Source organism: Antechinus flavipes, chromosome 6 (assembly GCF_016432865.1).
Source record: "Antechinus flavipes isolate AdamAnt ecotype Samford, QLD, Australia chromosome 6, AdamAnt_v2, whole genome shotgun sequence".
Classification (NCBI taxonomy): domain Eukaryota; kingdom Metazoa; phylum Chordata; class Mammalia; order Dasyuromorphia; family Dasyuridae; genus Antechinus; species Antechinus flavipes.
Window position 1 is genome coordinate 241,491,738 of NC_067403.1, and position 17,310 is coordinate 241,509,047.

General features: G+C 57.3%; 4 protein-coding genes across 5 annotated transcripts; 2 read left to right on the plus strand and 2 right to left on the minus strand.

Annotated features, from left to right (window-relative positions):
• Nucleotides 1-261: 261 nt before the first annotated feature.
• Nucleotides 262-3,709, minus strand: KBTBD4 (kelch repeat and BTB domain containing 4). The gene is given in 4 exon segments (XM_051965171.1): nt 262-1,398; nt 1,401-1,848; nt 2,351-2,457; nt 2,764-3,709. Coding segments are annotated over 4 exon segments (1,545 nt in total). The 5' UTR covers nt 3,344-3,709; the 3' UTR covers nt 262-988.
• A 24-nt stretch (nt 3,710-3,733) lies between these two features.
• Nucleotides 3,734-7,855, plus strand: NDUFS3 (NADH:ubiquinone oxidoreductase core subunit S3). Its single transcript, XM_051965179.1, has 7 exons — nt 3,734-3,836; nt 3,931-4,014; nt 4,620-4,717; nt 4,876-5,025; nt 5,957-6,082; nt 6,180-6,299; nt 7,625-7,855. The coding sequence occupies exons 1-7, from the start codon at nt 3,773-3,775 to the stop codon at nt 7,790-7,792; spliced, it is 810 nt and encodes a 269-aa protein (XP_051821139.1). The 5' UTR covers nt 3,734-3,772; the 3' UTR covers nt 7,793-7,855.
• Nucleotides 7,856-7,924: 69 nt separating this feature from the next.
• Nucleotides 7,925-11,104, plus strand: FAM180B (family with sequence similarity 180 member B). Its single transcript, XM_051965180.1, has 3 exons — nt 7,925-8,934; nt 9,956-10,026; nt 10,399-11,104. The coding sequence occupies exons 1-3, from the start codon at nt 8,847-8,849 to the stop codon at nt 10,798-10,800; spliced, it is 561 nt and encodes a 186-aa protein (XP_051821140.1). The 5' UTR covers nt 7,925-8,846; the 3' UTR covers nt 10,801-11,104.
• A 1,463-nt stretch (nt 11,105-12,567) lies between these two features.
• C1QTNF4 (C1q and TNF related 4) lies at nt 12,568-16,542 on the minus strand. Of its 2 annotated transcripts, none has more exons than XM_051965173.1 (3): nt 16,213-16,542; nt 15,018-15,138; nt 12,568-13,782 (listed from the first exon to the last, which is right to left on the minus strand). In XM_051965173.1, exon 3 carries the CDS (start codon nt 13,775-13,777, stop codon nt 12,791-12,793), a length of 987 nt encoding a protein of 328 aa, XP_051821133.1. In that variant the 5' UTR covers nt 13,778-13,782; nt 15,018-15,138; nt 16,213-16,542; the 3' UTR covers nt 12,568-12,790. The 2 variants fall into 2 exon arrangements, with proteins under 2 accessions (XP_051821133.1, XP_051821132.1); XM_051965172.1 differs by having other exon boundaries at nt 15,018-15,164.
• Nucleotides 16,543-17,310: the final 768 nt, after the last annotated feature.

Below are 17,310 nucleotides of genomic sequence, written 5' to 3' on the forward strand. Positions count from 1 at the left end.
AGGGGCCAAGAAAAATTCCATTTGATAAATATATATTGAGGCTCCATGTGCCCAATATTTTTCCTCTTAGCATTTGTCACTGCAAAGTATCTTAACCCTGGAAAAGGGGAAGAGAAAGATCTTAGGCTCTTGACCTTTACAGATGTTATTTTCTTGGATGTCATTGATCTTGGATGAGAGAATGTCACAGCAACAAGTCTTGGGTATATAGCCACGTGGGCTTTAGGAAGTGATCCATTCAATGGTAGACACAAACACATATATATCCCACCAAAGACTTTTATTACAAGAACAGTCCTGGCATTTGCCTGGGTTCACAGCCTCTACAAGAAGAGGGGCTATTTCCACAATGCAAAAACAGTTTCTGCTATGGATCAGAAATAATATCTTGTGCCCCAAAGATAGCCACGGGGTAACTTAGAAATAAATGCCATTTACTTTGACCAATGAGAAGACATCAGAGAATTCCACTTCATCATTGTAGTCCCTAAAGAGCAGCCAAGCAATAGCGAGGCCAAAACCATAGATCAGAGACTGAAGGAGAACTGCAAACTAACGCTTTTCTTTAGTTCACAAGGAAACCGCATCCCTTCTATTGCTTCAGTTCCCTGAAAAGACCCCTTTAGGCCCTCGTATTTAACGTCAGATAGAGGGAAGGCTGTGCCACAAAGATTTGAGAACGGCTCTGTTTAAACCAAGCAAAAAAGTGCCTGGGGATTGTGAACAACAGTTTAACCTACTCTTAATTCCAGGTAAGGGTCTGAGATGCCTCTGAGTAAAAAGCCCCAAGAATTGTAAGCCTATTCCAGCTTGGAACCAGGCTGGAAGAATTTGCCTAAGGGGAACAGCAGAAGGTAGCCTAGTGTTCTTAGAGGCAGGATTCCTTGGAACGGTGGGTTAAGTTGGCCTTTCGGGCTAGGATGAAATAGGAAAGGAAGCGTCCTGGGAAGAGGAAGGGCGAAGTTTTGCCTCCTCCTTGTCCAGGGCCTTAGGCCAACACAAACTGCAGATTGGTGAGCAATACCTTGATGCCACTGGTGACCGTTAGAGCTGAAGTGGCAGGGTCAAGCTTGTAGGTGCTGGCATCGCCCTTTTTGTAGTGGTCCCGGAATACATAAATGCTGCCGTTGCAGCTGGCAATCTTCCAGAGGGAGGGAGCCGAACTCCAGGCCTCAGGAAGGCAGAGCCGGGTGAAGCTATCCAGCAATGGGTTATAGCATGCTAGGGAGTCCCCCTCTGCTACGATGAAGACCAGATCCTTGTGGACAGCGGCATGCATGTGGCCTGCAAAAGGCAGCAGGTAGGGCTTCACATGGCATTTCTCGGTCTCCGTATCAAAGCACTGGATGAGCCGGGAAGGTTTGGTGAAGAAATCCAGGTCGTTCTCCTCACCCCCAACAGATAGATGATTCCATTGAGATTAGCCCCAGCAGCTCCTGATACTGCCACCTCCAGCTGGCTAGTCTCTGTCCAGACGTTATCTCCCACCCGATAGTAGATCACAGCATTGGAAAGAGTATCTTGCAGGGTCTTGCCACCTAAAGAGTAGATGGCATCTTTTCCTGGCACAGAGACCAGGGTATGCTGAAGCCGGTCACGGGGCAAGGGAGCACACCACTCCCAGTCAACAGTCGCATTATTGCATTTCCACATCCGACGGGGGATTGACCCACCTACCACATATAGGTCACCACCATGCTTGCAGGCTGCTGTGATCTGGTGGCACAAACTGTTCTGGCCACTTACACTGATAGAGTCATCCCCCGCACAGCGTAGGGAGACAGCCAAGGAATGGGTTCGAGATGATTCCTTCCCAATCAGGTAAATATGGACATTCTCACCGATTTCCTGTTCATATAATTAAAACACAAATTGTGTCATTCTTAAGTTCCAGCTGACAAAGGCCTGATCCCAGTGCTCCCCTTCCCACTGCTGTCTTGCTCAAACTCACCCCAACCTGGTGACTATGGGAGCCTCAGCCTGGCTCTTCTATCACTGTCTTTCCAGGGCTTTTTATGCTAGAGGAAGAGAGTTAATTGCACTCAGATCTCCAGCTGTTTTTGCTGTAACTCTAAGTTAATTGTAGGGTCTGTACCTTATCAAAGGCTTCCTAAGTTTGCTAATGATCAAGCTGAAATGGAAAGACCACATTTAGAAAGTAGCTGCATTGACAAACAAGTACTAGCCCCCAAAAAGGAACTAGACCAGAGTTTCATCGGCCTGGGACAATAAACATTCTCTTGGGTGACCCTTATTATAGTCTCTCGTAGGCAGGCTTCCTTTGCCCTCTCTGCCTGTACGGGGGAGGCAGGTGGGGAGTCCGATAACAGGACTCCTAAGAATTCCATACCTTTAAACTGGACTTGAGTGATTCTGAGAAACTCTCTCTTTCTTCTTTGTTAAAGTTGACCCAGGTTTCTATTGCCTCCGATGGGTTCTGGGAACGTGGGACACCATCTGGAATAGGGGGAGAGCAGAGGGAAAAGGCTGGCACGGTCATCCAGAAGGCTCAGGGACAAACACAACACTCACCTACCTTTCTCTTAGGAGAAAAATAACCAAGCTCAAATTAAGCTACCCAGAGTTGCTAAAGGGGGAGAAGGGAGGGTTCATGCCCTAAGGTTCCCACTTTCCACCAAGGGTGTGCAGAGCAAGGTCGGCTTCATCGGCCTGAACCCCGGGGATTCGCCCATAGCGGTGACTCCTTAAATTTTTTTCCAGCTGTTTGAGAGATGGAACACCCGAGCGCTCTCCCCGGCTTACCTTTGATGATGTCAGCGAGGAGGTGCTGGGGCAGGTGCAGGAACTCCTCCGTGTCCCGCAGCTGGGCCAGGTGCGTCTTGGCGCAGTGCTTGGCCGCGGCGTAGAGCTCGGGGTCGCTGTGTCTGTCGGCCAGCCACATCACCTGCAGGCAGTTGGCCACCTGCACGGTGCGGGCCAGGAAGCGCGAGCACTCCTCGAAGAGGGCGGTCAGCTGGTACATGTCGGACACCTCGTAGATGTCCTGCAGCTCCTCGGCGCGCAGCTTCACCGTGCCGTGGTAGATGTAGTCCACCAGCAGCTGGAACACGGACTCGCTGACGTCCTGCAGCACGATCACGCGGTTGTGCGCCTCCCGCAGCTTGGTCGTGAACATGGACCTGAAGAAGCAGCTCTGGGCCGACAGCACGAGCCGGTGCAGCTGGAACTCGCGGCCCTCCACCGAGATGGTCACGTCGGCGAAGAGCTCTTCCTCCAGGCACAGCTTCAGGATGCCCTGGGCCACGCGGCCCGAGTGGGACCGGTCCCGGAACGTGTAGTTCACGAAGTAGTTCTCCTCCGTCGAGTCCCCGGGCCACTCCATGGCGGCCGTCTGCAAGGCAAAGCTCGGTCAGGGCCGACCGGGACGCGTCGAGTTAAAGGGAGCGGGGCGGGGCCACGGGCAGGGGCGGGGCCGCCCAGGTGCGGCCTGGAAGCTCCTCGCGGCCCGCCCTCTCCTTCCCCGCATACGTCATCGCCACTTCCGCCGCGTACCCCGGCTCTCGCAACCTGCTCTCCTGGTGCTGCGCCACCCCGCTCGCTCGCGCCTGTCTTGGCTTCCGGAGGTGGGGGGAGGGGGGGTGCCTCACCGGCGCTCTCTAGTTCCCTCGCTCGCTAGATCACCCGCGCCCCCCGTTGTCATCTCATACACCGGAACCTCTGGCTCGGAGCCCACGTTCCCCGGATCCGCCGCCCCTTTCCGCTTCCGGTCCGTGCCCTTGGCGCTCCGTCTCGGGCTAGGCGTCCTAGGGACATGATGGCGGCAGCCGGGGGCCTGCTGCGGGCTCTCGTAGGGGCGGCCGGAGCGCGGGCGCGGGGTGAGCCGCGGGCAGGCCGGGGCTCGGGTGAGCTGAGGGCGGGGGGCGCTGGGAATTCTCTCAGGCCTAGCTGAGGCCGCGTCTGTGCTTGCAGGGGCGGCGCGCGCTGGGGCCCTGCTGCCCGTGAGGAGGGAGAGCGGCCCGGGAGCCCGCGACCAGGCGGCGGCGAGCCCGTACCGTGAGTAGTGCCCCGGGGATGGGGGGAGGGAAAGACCCGGTCGGGTCGGTCTGCGTGTGAGCAACGGCGGAAGCGCTGGGGATGGAGCGGAAGCCGTGTCCGGCCGCGGGGGGTTCTGGGGGGCTCTAGATTGTCATCCACTAGACCGGGGTTCTCCCTCTGGTCTCGGGTGACAGCGCGGCCTCTCCGGCCCCAGGTCCCGTTTCGCCCACGAGCGCTTGGAGCGGGGGTACGCTCCTACCGAGCCCGCGGGTGCTTCTGGGCAGACTGGCCGCAGTGGCCGGCCGGCCTCGCCTTATGCGCGGGAGCCGATGCGGGATCTCCCTGGATCTAAACGTTAACTCCGAAAATGGGGATAAAGTGACTCGTCCCGGGCCAGAGAACGCGGACCTCACTCAGGCTTCTTTCTGTCCCTGCTCCCTCGTCCGCTGCCACTTACGCCGAGGCCCCACCGGGACGTTCCCAGAGGCTATGCCAGGGTGGAAAACGCCTGGCCGGGACCGGGACAAATGAGTCACTGACTCAGGCCAAGACCTGCCTGGAAGGCTTCCAGGAAGGGCCTTGGCCCTCAGAAAATGTTGTTTCTTTTTCCTGTTCCTTTTCAGCCACAATTAAACAATGGGACGAAGTAACCCATAAGCAGCTCTCTGCTTTTGGGGAATATGTGGCCGAGATCCTGCCCAAATACGTGCAGCAGGTTCAGGTAGGTGATTCTCATCTTTGGGTGCTGGGGTGTGGCTGTGGGGGGAGCCTGGTCTCCAGCACGACCAAACTTCCACCTGGTCTGCCCCAGATGAAAAGCCTTAAGCCTGATTGCTCCCTGCCTTCAGAAGCTCTGGTTTCCCTTTTCCCGTTTCCTAGGTGTCCTGCTTCAACGAACTGGAGATCTGCATCCATCCTGACGGAATCATCCCGGTGCTGACATTCCTCAAAGATCATACCAATGCCCAGTTCAAGTCCTTGGCTGACTTGGGAGCAGTTGATGTCCCAACCCGGCAGAACCGTTTTGAGGTAGATGGGGAGAATGGAGAAGATGGGAAAGTTAGAGAGGTGCCCTGGGGTGTTTGTAGAAGCTTCTGTTGTGGAATCATCTATTTATCCACTGGGGATTTGCGGTGGTTTCTGGTTTTGCACGTTCCCCATCGTGGACCACAGCCCCTCCCTGCCTGAGGAAACAGCGTCCTGAGCCATGATAACGTCAGATTTAGCCCATCAGTCTGGGTGACAGGCAGTCCCTTCTCAGACTGTGTTTGAAACCTTCCAGAACTTGTGCTTTCAGATGGAGGCAGCAGAATGGAACTTGATTAGGGGAGTGTTAGCATTTATGTGAGCCCAAACATGCCTATTCTAGTGCGTTCGTGAGGAAACGCCACCAGCCGGGGTACTTCTTTTCTTTCTCCCACAAGATTAGTGAGTTTGAAACTTTGTAAAATAGTGGCAAAATAGACCCTATTATGTTTTTGTGGATTTAGTTATCCTAGGAGCTTTTATGACGGACCCTGTCCCCACTCGGCATAGTACCATCTAGGGTTTTGGAATCCTACACCCTCCTTGGCTCGGGAGCAATTGCTGCTGGATACTGGCCCATCGATAAAAGAGGGTCCTCATAGGGAACCACCAGCAGGTGGCTTGTAGCACCACCTACTGACTGGGATTCCAGAATTGCTAAGAGCACTCAAGAGCTAATGGGGGAGGGAGGGGCTTAGGGATGTCACAGCCACTCTAGAGTGTAGGTCGGTAAGGTAGGCCAAGCCACAGGTGCACTTGGGAGTTCAGGGGCAGCTGAGTGTCTGGAGGGGAGGGAGGGCACAGCAACTCTTGGAAACGAGAGGATTATACTCATTATTCCACATGCTTCTCCATTTTTAGTTCAGGCTTACATCAGCCCCACTGCTCTCCCTGGAGCCCAAAGGAGAACCGGGTTCCCATTTTCCTTTTTCAGCTTGTCTATAATCTGCTTTCTCTGCGCTTCAATACTCGGATCCGAGTGAAGACGTATGCAGATGAGTTGACACCTGTGGAATCTGCGGTCTCAGTGCACAAAGCTGCCAACTGGTATGAAAGGGAGGTGAGTTCCTCCAGTTTGAAAATGGAATGGTGTAGTTAGAAGGGCCAGAAATGACTCCAGGAACTGTGAGCCTGGCATTTGGATTCCTTTCTTCTAGATCTGGGACATGTTTGGAGTCTTTTTTGCCAATCACCCCGATCTCAGAAGGATCCTGACAGACTACGGTTTTGAGGGCCATCCTTTCCGGAAGGACTTTCCCCTTTCCGGCTATGTAGAGGTACGGGAGTTTGTGATTCTGTGATCTGTCGTGTCCCCACCCCCACTCCCTCTTTCAGATCAGAGCCTCTAGGATCTTTCCAGAAGAAGGTCTTCCATGTTCCACTCCCCAGTCTCTCCCTGCTTCTCCCTCGCCCCCAGTTCAGCCTCACAGACTGTCTGCTTGAATGCCTTTGTTTCCCAGAAGAAGAAATGGAAGCCCAGGGAAGTGACCTTGAATGAAGTCAGGCACAGCTGCTAGGCTTTGATAGCAGGTTCTCTGGCCCCTGCATTTTGTGGTTGGACAGACATCAGTCCGCTGCCCGGGGCCAGTAAGGACTTGCCTGTAGGATGTTTCGAGTTGTTGGGGGGGAGGGGCACCCTGCGGGAGAGGCTGGGGACCTTCCATGTACTTGACCCCATCCCATCCCTGAGCCTCCTAATGAGATGTGTGGGTGTGGGGATGTGGCTCTCATGTAGCATCAGTGTGACTGATACTTGTTAAATGCCTGCCGAAGGCCGGGCACTGGGCTAGGCACATGGGTGCCAAGACAAAAAGACAACTTTTTCGAGCTTGCTTTCTACAACTTGGACCCAGCCAGTTCCTCAGCAAGCACCTTGCCTATGATGTGCCAGATGCTTCTAGGCCTTGGGGGTGCTCACACAAAAGAAGAAGTCTCTTCTCAAGGAGTTTAACTTTTATTGAAGAGACATCTGTATGCAAATAGAAACTGAGTCAGTTCAAAGCGTGTAACTACATTTGATTTTGAGGGGAAAGGCAAGATCAGGAAGGGCTTTCACGTGGAAGCATTCCAAGCAGCTTGAGCGAGGAGGGCAGCGGTGGATGGACATGGGACGGAGAGGACTTTGGGGGGGGGGGCTGTTTGGCTGGATCTTGGGGTGTGTGTGGGAGTCTTACACAGAGAAGCTAGAAAGTCTTAAAAGATTTACAAATGTAGTCATTCGGAGGATTCAGTTACAAAGCAGGGGCCTACACAGCACAATGTGGGAGGGGCAACCCCATTCCTCCAGCACAGCTAAAGAAATCAAAGCGTATCCACTGTGGGGAATAATCAGGAGCTATTGCCCCTCTGCCCATTGGGCTAAAGACCCATATTCACATTTGTTCTTTAATTACCTGACTCTGGGACCCTTCCATGACTCCATCAGCCCCTCTGTTACTTCTCTAAGGCCCACGGGGTCATGGATTTTGTGTGACGGCACTATGTCAGCGGGGGTGGTGATCTGGGCACAGCTGGCATAGGAGCAGAAAGGCCAGGGCAGCCATTCAGGGCTCTGCGCCCCCGAGCCTGCCCCGGCGTCAGCAGCAGCCCTTCCCTTTTACAGGTCCGCTATGACGATGAGGTGAAGCGGGTGGTGGCAGAGCCGGTGGAGCTGTCCCAGGAGTTCCGGAAGTTTGATCTGAACAGCCCCTGGGAGGCTTTCCCTGCCTTTCGCCAGCCTCCAGAGAGCCCCAAACTTGAGGCTGGAGACAAGAGTCCTGAAGCAAAATAGCTTCTAGTGAGAGCAGAGCCCGCCTTGTCACTGAACATTTCTGTAAATAAAATCATACCTGTACCTTCAGCTTCCTCTTTATTGGTGCCCATGAAAACCCAGGGAGCTTTGGGGGTCCTTTGTTCATTCTCTATGCCCGTGAGACATGACAGGGAGCATGTCAGTTGGAGGTTAATGGCAATAGCTTGGAGTGAGCCAGCCACGCACCCAGCATCCAACAAGATCCAGTCTTGGTGCAGGCGGCCACGAGTCCAGACAAGATCTGGTTCTGGAGATGAGCCGGGGAGGGGACTGGCAGAGGCTAATCAATTGGATCCCAGAACCCGCCCTGGTCCAAGGCTTTGTCTAAGAGGATGGCGGAGTCCTGAGTTAGCAGTTTGGGCTGGTAAACTGCCTTGTTTAGGACCAAGGAGAAACATCCTGGCCCCCCCATCCTTTCATTCTGCACAATGTGACAGTAGCCCTTGGCATCACTTTAGGGAACTGAGCCCGCTCCTGTTCATGGGGCTTGCTAGACTTCCAGGATGGCACTTTTGAGAGGCTGGGGAGACTTGCCAGGGTTGGGAGTGAGGAATCAAGTGTGTGGAGAGGCTGCGGAAAGGGACCGGCCGGCTCAGGGGCACTCTGAGCTCTGAGCGGCCCTCTCAGGGACAGGGTGTTCTTGCCTGCTGAGGAAGTCCCAGAGCGCTGGCTGTGACGCGTATTAGGAGCACAAGAAGTGTGACGGGGTCACCGGAGCCAGCACCGACACCCTGAGGGGGTGAGTTGGGTTGCAACTATTTGCTACCAAACACCCTGTTTTTATTAACGGGACGTCCCAGCCAACTGGGCATAAGCCGAGGAAAAGGCCCGGAACAGCAGGGAAAGGGGGCTCCGACTGCCAGAAAAGCTAATTCCTCCAGTTCGAGGATGCGAAGTGCCCCAGAGAGCCAAGGAGCCTCCAGCCAGCCCCACCCTGCTCTCCATTGGAGACAGATGGAGTGTGAGGAAGAGCTGGTTCCAGCGGAAAGTTGGAGCTGCGGCAGACGGAGGAGCCGGACCCTTCCTACGTGGCATGGCCCCGGATATGCAGCTCCGCAGCTGGCTCTGGGCAGTCCTGTGCCTCCAGCTCCCTGTGGGGGCTGCGTCCCGATGGCATCCAGGTTAGACCAAGGGACGGGCAGCAGGATGGCAGGGCCATCCCAGGGGGCGGGGGCCGGGGGCGGGGAGCTGGGGGCGGCTGGATGGGATGAAGTTGCTCAGACTTCCCTCCTCACTGCCCCTGTCCCAGACTCCAGACAATCCTGGACTACAAAGGGAGGACCCTGCAAGTCTCTGGCTCCAGGCCGGAGAGGTCGCCCTCAGCCTCAGAGGCCAGAAGGCCTCTGCTCAGCCCGACAGCTTTCCCTCTGAGGCCCTGAGCCAGGAAGTAATGACCCAAAGGACTGCCCGTTGCCTTTGCCTGGAGCCAGAGCTTTCAGGCCCTCCTGCCAGTAGGGTACCAAGGGAGTCTGGGGCAACGCCCTCCCCTGTCAGGGGCATGAGATGGCTCTCTTCCCTGTCCTGGGACTCGCCACATCCTCCCCACCAGAAAGGATCCTCTGCCCCAGTAAAGCCTGGAAAACTGATTCTTGTGGAAAAAGGCCCTGCGGGCGCCCGACAGGCTCCAGGCCGGGGTGGATTGTGGGCTAGCCTAAGCTATGGGACAGTCCCTCCCAGAGGCAAGGCCCGGGACTGGGCATGTTATGGGAAGGAGGACTGGGCTAGGACTGAGCTGCCAGAAACAGGAGCTTGGAGTGGGGGCCGGGAGGCAGCCAGTGCAGACGCTCCATGTTTGTATCAGGCTCTTTCCCGTGAGCAAGGGTGGAAACGGTGGATTTATTTGGAGGTCAAAGACCGGGTTCAGAATTCCAATTCTGCCACTTATCATCCGAGGGACCCCGGCAAGTCACCTGCACTCTGCTTCTCAATTTTCTGTAGCAAGAGGGGATAGGACTCCACAATCTCTGCTCCCTTCCTGGTCCAGATTCCCGATCCTGTGGTCTTTCGGGGCCCTGAAGCAGGGCAGCTAGTGGGCCAGGATGTCGGAGAGACACCCGGCTTGTTCTACAGACAGATGCTTAGAGTGAGGGCCGAGGCTAGGGAAAGGGCCAGGAGGCCCTGAAACCTGTGTCTGGTTCTCAGGAGGGCCTATGGACAGTGCTGATGTGGGCGGTGTTCCCCTGGAGCCCGAGCAGCCGGACCTGATGTTTGAGGTCACTGACCAAGGCCAGGACTTGCTGCCTGGGGATGGCGTGGGTTCAGGAAGGAGCTTAATTAAGGCCCAACATGGGTGGGGAGAATCCCAGGGGGTCCCTAAGTCCTGGGAGACCTCACCTGCCCTGGGGGTCCCTGAGCCCTGGGAGAGCCTTGCCCTGCCCAGGGCTCCAGCATAATTCAACCTTCTGTCCCGAGGTCCTCTCCCAGCTGACCTGTAACTCCTCCTTGTCAAAGCCCTGCCTGCCCTGTTTCCCAAGACCTGCTCGGACCCCGTTTCAGTCCTGGCACTAGGGCCCCGTTTGCCCCTGACTAGTGCGTCTCCTTGACTTCTCCCACCGTCCTCCCCTGAAATCCCACTTTCTCTTTAGTTCCTGTGGTCAGGTTTGGAGCTGGACGCCCTGGGACAGCTCCACCTCCAGGACGAGGAGCTGGCATCGACGCGCCCCGGCCGCCGGCTCGGCCTCTCCCTCCAGCATTGGGTCCCCAGCACCCTGGCGGGCACCGAGCAGCAGCTGAGGCACTGGCGCCGGGCCGCTCCCCTGAGCCCCGCAGACTTCCAGCGGCTGCTGCTCGCCGGCGTGTCCTGTGTCTATCGCCTCCAGGCCGCTGGCGAGGGTGAAGAGAGGGCTCACTGGGCCCAGCTCTTCTCTCTTGTGGCCCAGGAAGTGCTCCAGGACCTGTGCAAGGACCACTGCCCCCGGGGCCAGACCCCCTTGCTGAGTCCTTGGGCCTTCCCCGGTGACCCACCCCAACATCGCTCCAGCCCCTGAGCCCTGGCGTGGGACACTGAGCATCCCCTGCTTCTTTCCAGCTCACTCCCCCAGCTCCACCTGCGGGGGCTCAGCTTCTTCCTGTGCTCTTGCCCCTTTCTCAGACCCGTAGTCCTGGGGAGCACAGAGGGAGTCACTGGGCCACTCGGGGCCTCGGCCTCCTCACCTGTAAAGTGAGAATTCTAATGTGCCTTTCAACTCTAAATCCTGCTGTGTGTGTAAATATGGATCCATATAGACATATACGTGTGTGTATATATAAAATCACATAATCATGTCCATATCGTATGCATGTATAGGTCCGTGTGCACATGTATACACACACACACACACACACACACACACACACACACACACAATTTCTATGGATGGAGGGATCAGAGAAATGAAAGGAGCAGCCCTTCCCAAGAGCCCTTACAGAGAGATCAGGAAACATGGTGAACCCGCCTAGAGGGGGACATTAGGAATTTCGGAGGGACCCGGCCTACTGGCAGAGCGAGGGATAGAAAAAGAAAACTTTTCCCAGCCCTCAACTTGACCTTGACTTTCAGTTCTACAGGTCGGCCATAAGCCCAACTCCCAATCCCGTAACTTACTGAAAAAATGTTCAGCAATAAAATGAAGTGAAGAAGGTTTGGAGCAAGGAGCCAGGAAGCTGCTGCCTGTACCCGGGAACAATGAGGAGGGACAATGCTCAGGCTATCCCTGCCATCTTAACCGGAGACCAGCCCACCCTCGTGGGAGAGCCAAGTGCCCGGAATAACAGGTCAAGGCAATCTCTTCTTGTGGCTCAACTGATTATTGCAAAGTTCTGGGTTAACTCACAGAGGTCAGATGGGGCTTTCCCATTGCTAAGGAGGCAGGAACTGAGCTGTAATGGCGGTGGGGGAGGAAGGGGCTGGACTGATGTTCCTTCCAAGAATCTCAAGTGGAACACAAGCATTGGGAGGAGCAGAAAATGGACCACTGGGCTCTCCCAGCCTGCCCCCCAGACTCCCCGCGGCCTAGGCTCCAGAGCAACCCTGACCGTCTGTGCCAATCTTGCCCTAAAACACTGCCCATCTGCTCTGCGGTGACAGTCTGCCGGGCCAAGGGTCACGTCCTTTCCTCCCAGGGCCGGTTCATCCACGTGGGAACAAGCCAGACATAGGGAAGCTCACCTCCTCCCTGGCCCTGACAAGGAATTAGGGTGGGCCCGGGGTTGGATGGTGGGTTCCTGAGGGGTCCTAACACGGAAGGAGGGAGGGGCCGGCGCTTGCATGAGGATAGCTAAGGAGATTCACCAAGGAGAGTCCATGAGCCCCAAGGCGGGGAGAGAAGGTCTGGAGGGGAGTCGGGTGACAGGATCCTGCCTCGGGTGAGGGCATGGGGAAGTCGAGGCAGACGGGAAGGGAAGGTGGGCGGGGGCGAAGGAGGCCCCACCAGCATCTGTACTGCCTTTTCTTCCCTCAGGGACTGCCCACTCCAGCCCTCCGCCTCCAGAACCAGCGTTCTCCCCTCCCTAGTCCCTCCCCCTCCCCAAAGAGCACCTCTTTCTCTCTCCCAGGCCCCGGCTGTATATACCAGAGCAGAGTCTGGTTTTTTCATGCTCTGTCTAGCACCACTCCCAGCGCTTAATAAATGCTTATTGACGAATGATTTTCCCGGACCACGGTGTTGCCTTCTTCCCCTCTCCCTCCTCCCTCCCTCTCTCCTTCTCTCCCTCCCATCCCTCCCTTCCCCCCCCTCCCCCCCCCGGCTTGGGGCGGAACCCGAGAGAGTTCTGGCTCGGCTCTTGGACTCCTCGGAGCCCCGCTTTATTGGCCCAGACCCCGTCCAGTCGGTTCCTGCAGCACCTGCGGCCTTCACGCTCGCCCCGAAGGCGGACGGAGCAGTTGGGCCCCACCCCCACCCCGACCCTAAAGCCAGACCCGGCCGTCCGCGGCATGCACCCCTCCCCCTCCCGTCCCCCGCTGCGTCCGCCGTGCCCACGGGCCCCCGGGAGGCCGGCTCAGGGGCCCGCCGCGCCGTCGGGGTAGACCAGGAAGCCGGTGAAGGTGATGTACTTGCCGTGGTTGCTGTAGGCCCCGTAGCCCTCGTGCTGGTGACTCTGGAGCCAGACCGTGTCCCCCGGCTTCAGGGCCAGCATCACGCTCTGGCTCTGCATTTCGCGCCTCCGCGAGGGGCTGTCATCGTAAATCATGGCCTGGACCTCGTCGCGGTTCTTCATCAGCTTCACCGACAGCATCTTATGGGGCATCTTGCCGATGGTGAAGGAGAAGTAGTAGGCCCCGGGCAGGCGGCAGCGGAAGAGCCCGGCCGCGGCGTCGAAGTCCCCTCCGATGTTGACGAACTCCGTGTCGAAGGTCAGCGGCCGGTGGCGGACGGCCGGCGCTTCGTCGATGCCCACCAGGCTCTCGGAGCGCGCGGCCGAGAAGGCGGAGCGGGGGTCGGGCTCGGCGGCCCCGGGGAGCTGGCCCGCCGGGCCCTGCCGGCTGTGGAAGTAGGAGGAGGTGTCCGGGTAGATGAGGTAGCCGCTGAAGGTGGTGCAGGGCCCCGCCGCCGAGCCGTAGAGGGCGTACTGGGGGTCCCCGTGGAGACGCAGCCAGACCGTGTCCCCGTAGTCCAGCTGCAGCATGGCGCTCTGGCTGGCCGCCTTGCGCTCCGGCCGCTGCTGCTCGTCGAAGGCCAGGGCTTGCACCTCATTCCTGTTCCTCACCAGCATCACCGAGAGGCTCTTCTGGGGGTACTTGCCCACGGTGAAGGAGAAGTAGTAGGCCCCTGGAACTCGGCAGCGGAACGTGCCCGTGGCGGGGTCGAAGTCGCCTCCGATGTTAACGTAGACCTTGTCGAAGGTCACTGCCATCTCCGTCGTGCCCTCCAGGCTGCTGGTCCGGGCCACGGAGAAGGCCGAGCGCAGCTCGGAACCCGAACCCAGTGCCCAGCAGGCCACAGGGCCGAGCAGGCTCAGCAGAAACCCGGCGGGCAGCAGCGCCATGGCCCCTGCAAGGGAAGGGAGGGAGGGGGCCCATTGAAGGCAAGCCCAGCTCCCCACGCAGATCCTTCGGGAAGGTCTGGCCAGCTTGGCTTCCAGGGAAAGGCAGCATGGCCCTCCATTCTGGGCCAGCCGTGGGGCTAGTGACTGGGGGAGGGAGTGCTAGGAGGGGCTGCAGAGAGGGGGGGAAAAACTAGACTTGTAATAGGTGGGAGGAGATCTAGAAGCAATCCTTCCCTGGGCTGGGGAACTCATCTGTAAAAGGAGCGCTTTCCACTAGATTACTTCTCGAGTCCCTTCCCACTCAGAGTCGGTGATGTCATCCCCTGTGAACAGGACTGGTGGGTAATAAGACTATTCAGCCCACCTACACCCCAATCCTGGCTCACATGTACTTAGTGCCTTATTGGCAGTCCAGGACCAGTTCTCAATTTAAAAACCGTCATCCACTCTAAAGTCTGAACTTGCTGAGACCCTGAGATACAAAGGCCCGAGAAGCCACTGCCCGGACAAAAGGAGCCATTTCTGCAATTTTTTCAAGGGAGGAGCCCCTCACATGGGACCAATTCGATTCACCTACTTCTAAAATCAGCCCTGACTACAGACAGAAAATCCCAGAGGATCCCAGGGAACAGACATAATATAGCCACCTTAGATCCTTCTTGTTCTATATACACTCTGTATATACATGTCTGTATACAGAGCAAGACATTCTGGGTAATGGACCATGGAACCTGGGAGGAAGGCTGGTGAGAACTACAAGAATCATGCTTTGGGGGTGAGAGTAGACCATGTCTTTAATCACACTATGCAGGAAGTCACTGTGTAGAGGGTGCTCTAGGCTTTATTCTGGAACCTGGGGCTAGGGGCCAGCTCTGTGCTTGCCTGTAATCAGGCCCTTCTCTCTGGTTCCTAAGAAAGTTCAAAGGCCCAATAGGAATTGAGTGGGACCTGGGAATAGGCTACAGATGAGAATCTATCAGGAGCCCATCAGGAAAGAGTCCCAAGCCCAGAACAGAGGGCAGCTGGTTCCCAGCTCTTACCTGTCCCCCCTAATCTCTGCTGCTCTGATCCCTGCCTCTGCCCCTGAGGAGCCTCGATACCTCTCCTCCCATCGCTCCTACCCTTCAGTCTCCATCACTTGCCTAAGCTGCTCATTCCTCCCCTTCCACAGCCCCCCCCCCCAGTTCCCTTCTTGGCTCATCCCAGACCCTTCCTCCCCCCTCCCTCCCCCATTGCTTACTCTGCTTCTGTTCAGTCCACCCCCAGATGAAGAGAAATGTTCACTTAGAAATTCCAGGGAAGATAGAGCTGGAGCAAATCCCAGAAGTTGTCAATTCAGACTCAGTTTCTCCTTTTGCACACTGGAGGGAAGACAGGTGGATCCGGCCTTTGTAAAAACAAAGAGACAGACAAAAATCTCCCAAACTCAAGTTTCACCCAAGGGAACAGGGAAACTGCTCAGCTCTGCCCAGCCCCTCCCCGTTCTATTTTTAGAGGATTCTGAGTGGGTAGAACCTTACAGATCAGATAGTCCAGCTCTTCATTTTATAAATGTGGAAGTGGAAAGGAAGGGAAATGACCTGTCCAAGGTAACTCAACTGGCTAGTGGCAAAGCCAGGCCTAGAATAAGCAGGGACCCCCACGATCCATTTCATTCTCTTCTGTGTCTTAGCTTCTTCCTGATCTCTCTTTTCACCTCCCCCACGTCCCAGCCTCCCGTCACCCTCTTCCCTTGTCCATGGTGCAGCTGGCTGGAGACCCTCCTCCATCCTCCATGCTATGTGGCAGCTTCTGGAGGAGGGGATGGGAGGGGGTGTGTGGAGGGGGGGGCGATGTGGAGGGGGTGTCATCACTCTCCACCTGCCCTTGGCCCCTCCATCCGCCAGCATTTCCATCCCCAAATTCGGAGCCCAGCCCCTCCCGGGCCCAATGGGTGCCCTCCCCCAGCCCCCCACAGATGGGAGGCAGCACTGGCCAGGGACTTAAAGGCTGTTCCCCTCCCTCACCAGGTGGGGCCTTAAATCATAAAGGAGAGAAAACTGGGACAGGGACAGAGAGCAGCTCGCAGAGGCAACGGCAAGAAACGGCAAATGCAGCGAGCTCCAGCCCAGGGAGAAAGCCCCCGCCCCTTCCAAGTGTGGCCCCGGGCCCGCTCAGACCCCAGCCCCCCTCTCCGGCAGGAGTGCCCCCCGTGGTCTCCCCCCCGCGAGACCCGCCGCCTCCTGCTACCTATGTGTGCACCGCGGGGCCGAACCCCCTTAAATGCGCCCCCCGGCCCGGGAACAGCCCCCTCCAGGGCGGAGCCCCCCCAGGGAGAGGACCTCGGGGACCCTCCCGCCCCGCCACCTTCCACCCGCCAACAAGCCCTTGGTCCCCTCCGCGGTCCTGGAAAGGGCTTCTAAGGAGGAAGCCCCCCGGGCTCCGGCCGCGCTCACCTGGCCGTGTCCGGGAGCTCCCGCGATCCCCCGATCGGAGCCGGGCTCCGGGCTGCGCACTGACAGCCGGGACAGCACCGAGGACAGCGCGAGCGGCGGAGCGCTGCGGTGGCTGGCGACTGCGGGCGGGCCAGCGGGGAGCCGGAGGGGCGGGGGCCGGAGGACACGGGGGGAGGGGGAGCGCGGGGGGCGCTCGGGGCTGGGGGGGCCGGGGACAGATGGAGGGAGGGAGGAGCGGGAGAGGAGGCGCAACTGCAGGTGGGCGAGGAAGAGAAATGAAGGAGAGGGTGGAAAGGAAGAGGGAAAGGGGTTGTGGAGTGTGTGTGTGTGTGTGTGTGTGTGTGTCTGTGTCTGTGTCTGTATGTGTCCGTGTCTGTGTCTGTGTTCGGGCAACCAGCGGCTGTGCTCAATGTTTGTTGAATGAATAAAGCACCCCCTGCATCCTTGACACAGCTCAGTCAGGACCTCTCTGGGCCTATCTGGGGGGACGCAGGACCCCTGCAGGGCTGCCATTGGCAGCTCTAGAAATGTCACTGTGTCACTTGCCAACAAAAAGGAGGAGGGTGGAAGTCATTGTCCGAAGGCATGCCCAAGGGGAGGGGAGGCGGGCTGGCCCTTTGGTGAGGGCAAGGACGACAAATACCCGCTGAGCTGCCCAGGGACCCAATGGTACCAGGAAGGAACGCCAGAGTCCCCGGGGCCTTCCATTCTTCTCAAAGGCATTGGGCGTGTGTGTGGGGACAAATGCCGAGAATCCTAGAGGGGCTGAGATCTGCAACAGGCAGAGAGAGGCTTCTGGCCTCCAGGGGAACTTCTAAGTCTCCAAGGATCAATGTGTAGACATTGGGAAAAGAAGGGGAGGAAACCAGAGAGACTTTCAAGCAGCTGGGGAGTCAGCTGGGAGGGTCTTGGTGGTTTCAGGAGACAAGGATTTAGGGGGACACTTTGGGTTATGCTTTCTTCCTTGAACTTGTGGGATCACCACAATCTCCCTCCAAAGAGCGATTTCCCATCCCACCCCATCCCAGAAACTTTCACTGACATTACCACAAGGAACACTGGGTTCTCTGAGGGAAGGCTGGGCCACTGGGACGTGAG

Bases quoted from the DNA above. Each gene is read 5' to 3' on its own strand.
- C1QTNF4 (XM_051965173.1), bottom strand. From the start codon at position 13,777: ATGGCGCTGCTGCCCGCCGGGTTTCTGCTGAGCCTGCTCGGCCCTGTG.
- NDUFS3 (XM_051965179.1), top strand. From the start codon at position 3,773: ATGATGGCGGCAGCCGGGGGCCTGCTGCGGGCTCTCGTAGGGGCGGCC. The intron at 3,837-3,930 runs GTGAGCCGCGGG...CTGTGCTTGCAG, and splicing joins GGCCGGAGCGCGGGCGCGGG to GGGCGGCGCGCGCTGGGGCC. The intron at 4,718-4,875 runs GTAGGTGATTCT...CCCGTTTCCTAG, and splicing joins AATACGTGCAGCAGGTTCAG to GTGTCCTGCTTCAACGAACT.
- FAM180B (XM_051965180.1), top strand. From the start codon at position 8,847: ATGGCCCCGGATATGCAGCTCCGCAGCTGGCTCTGGGCAGTCCTGTGC. The intron at 8,935-9,955 runs GTTAGACCAAGG...TCTGGTTCTCAG, and splicing joins TGCGTCCCGATGGCATCCAG to GAGGGCCTATGGACAGTGCT. The intron at 10,027-10,398 runs GTCACTGACCAA...CTTTCTCTTTAG, and splicing joins AGCCGGACCTGATGTTTGAG to TTCCTGTGGTCAGGTTTGGA.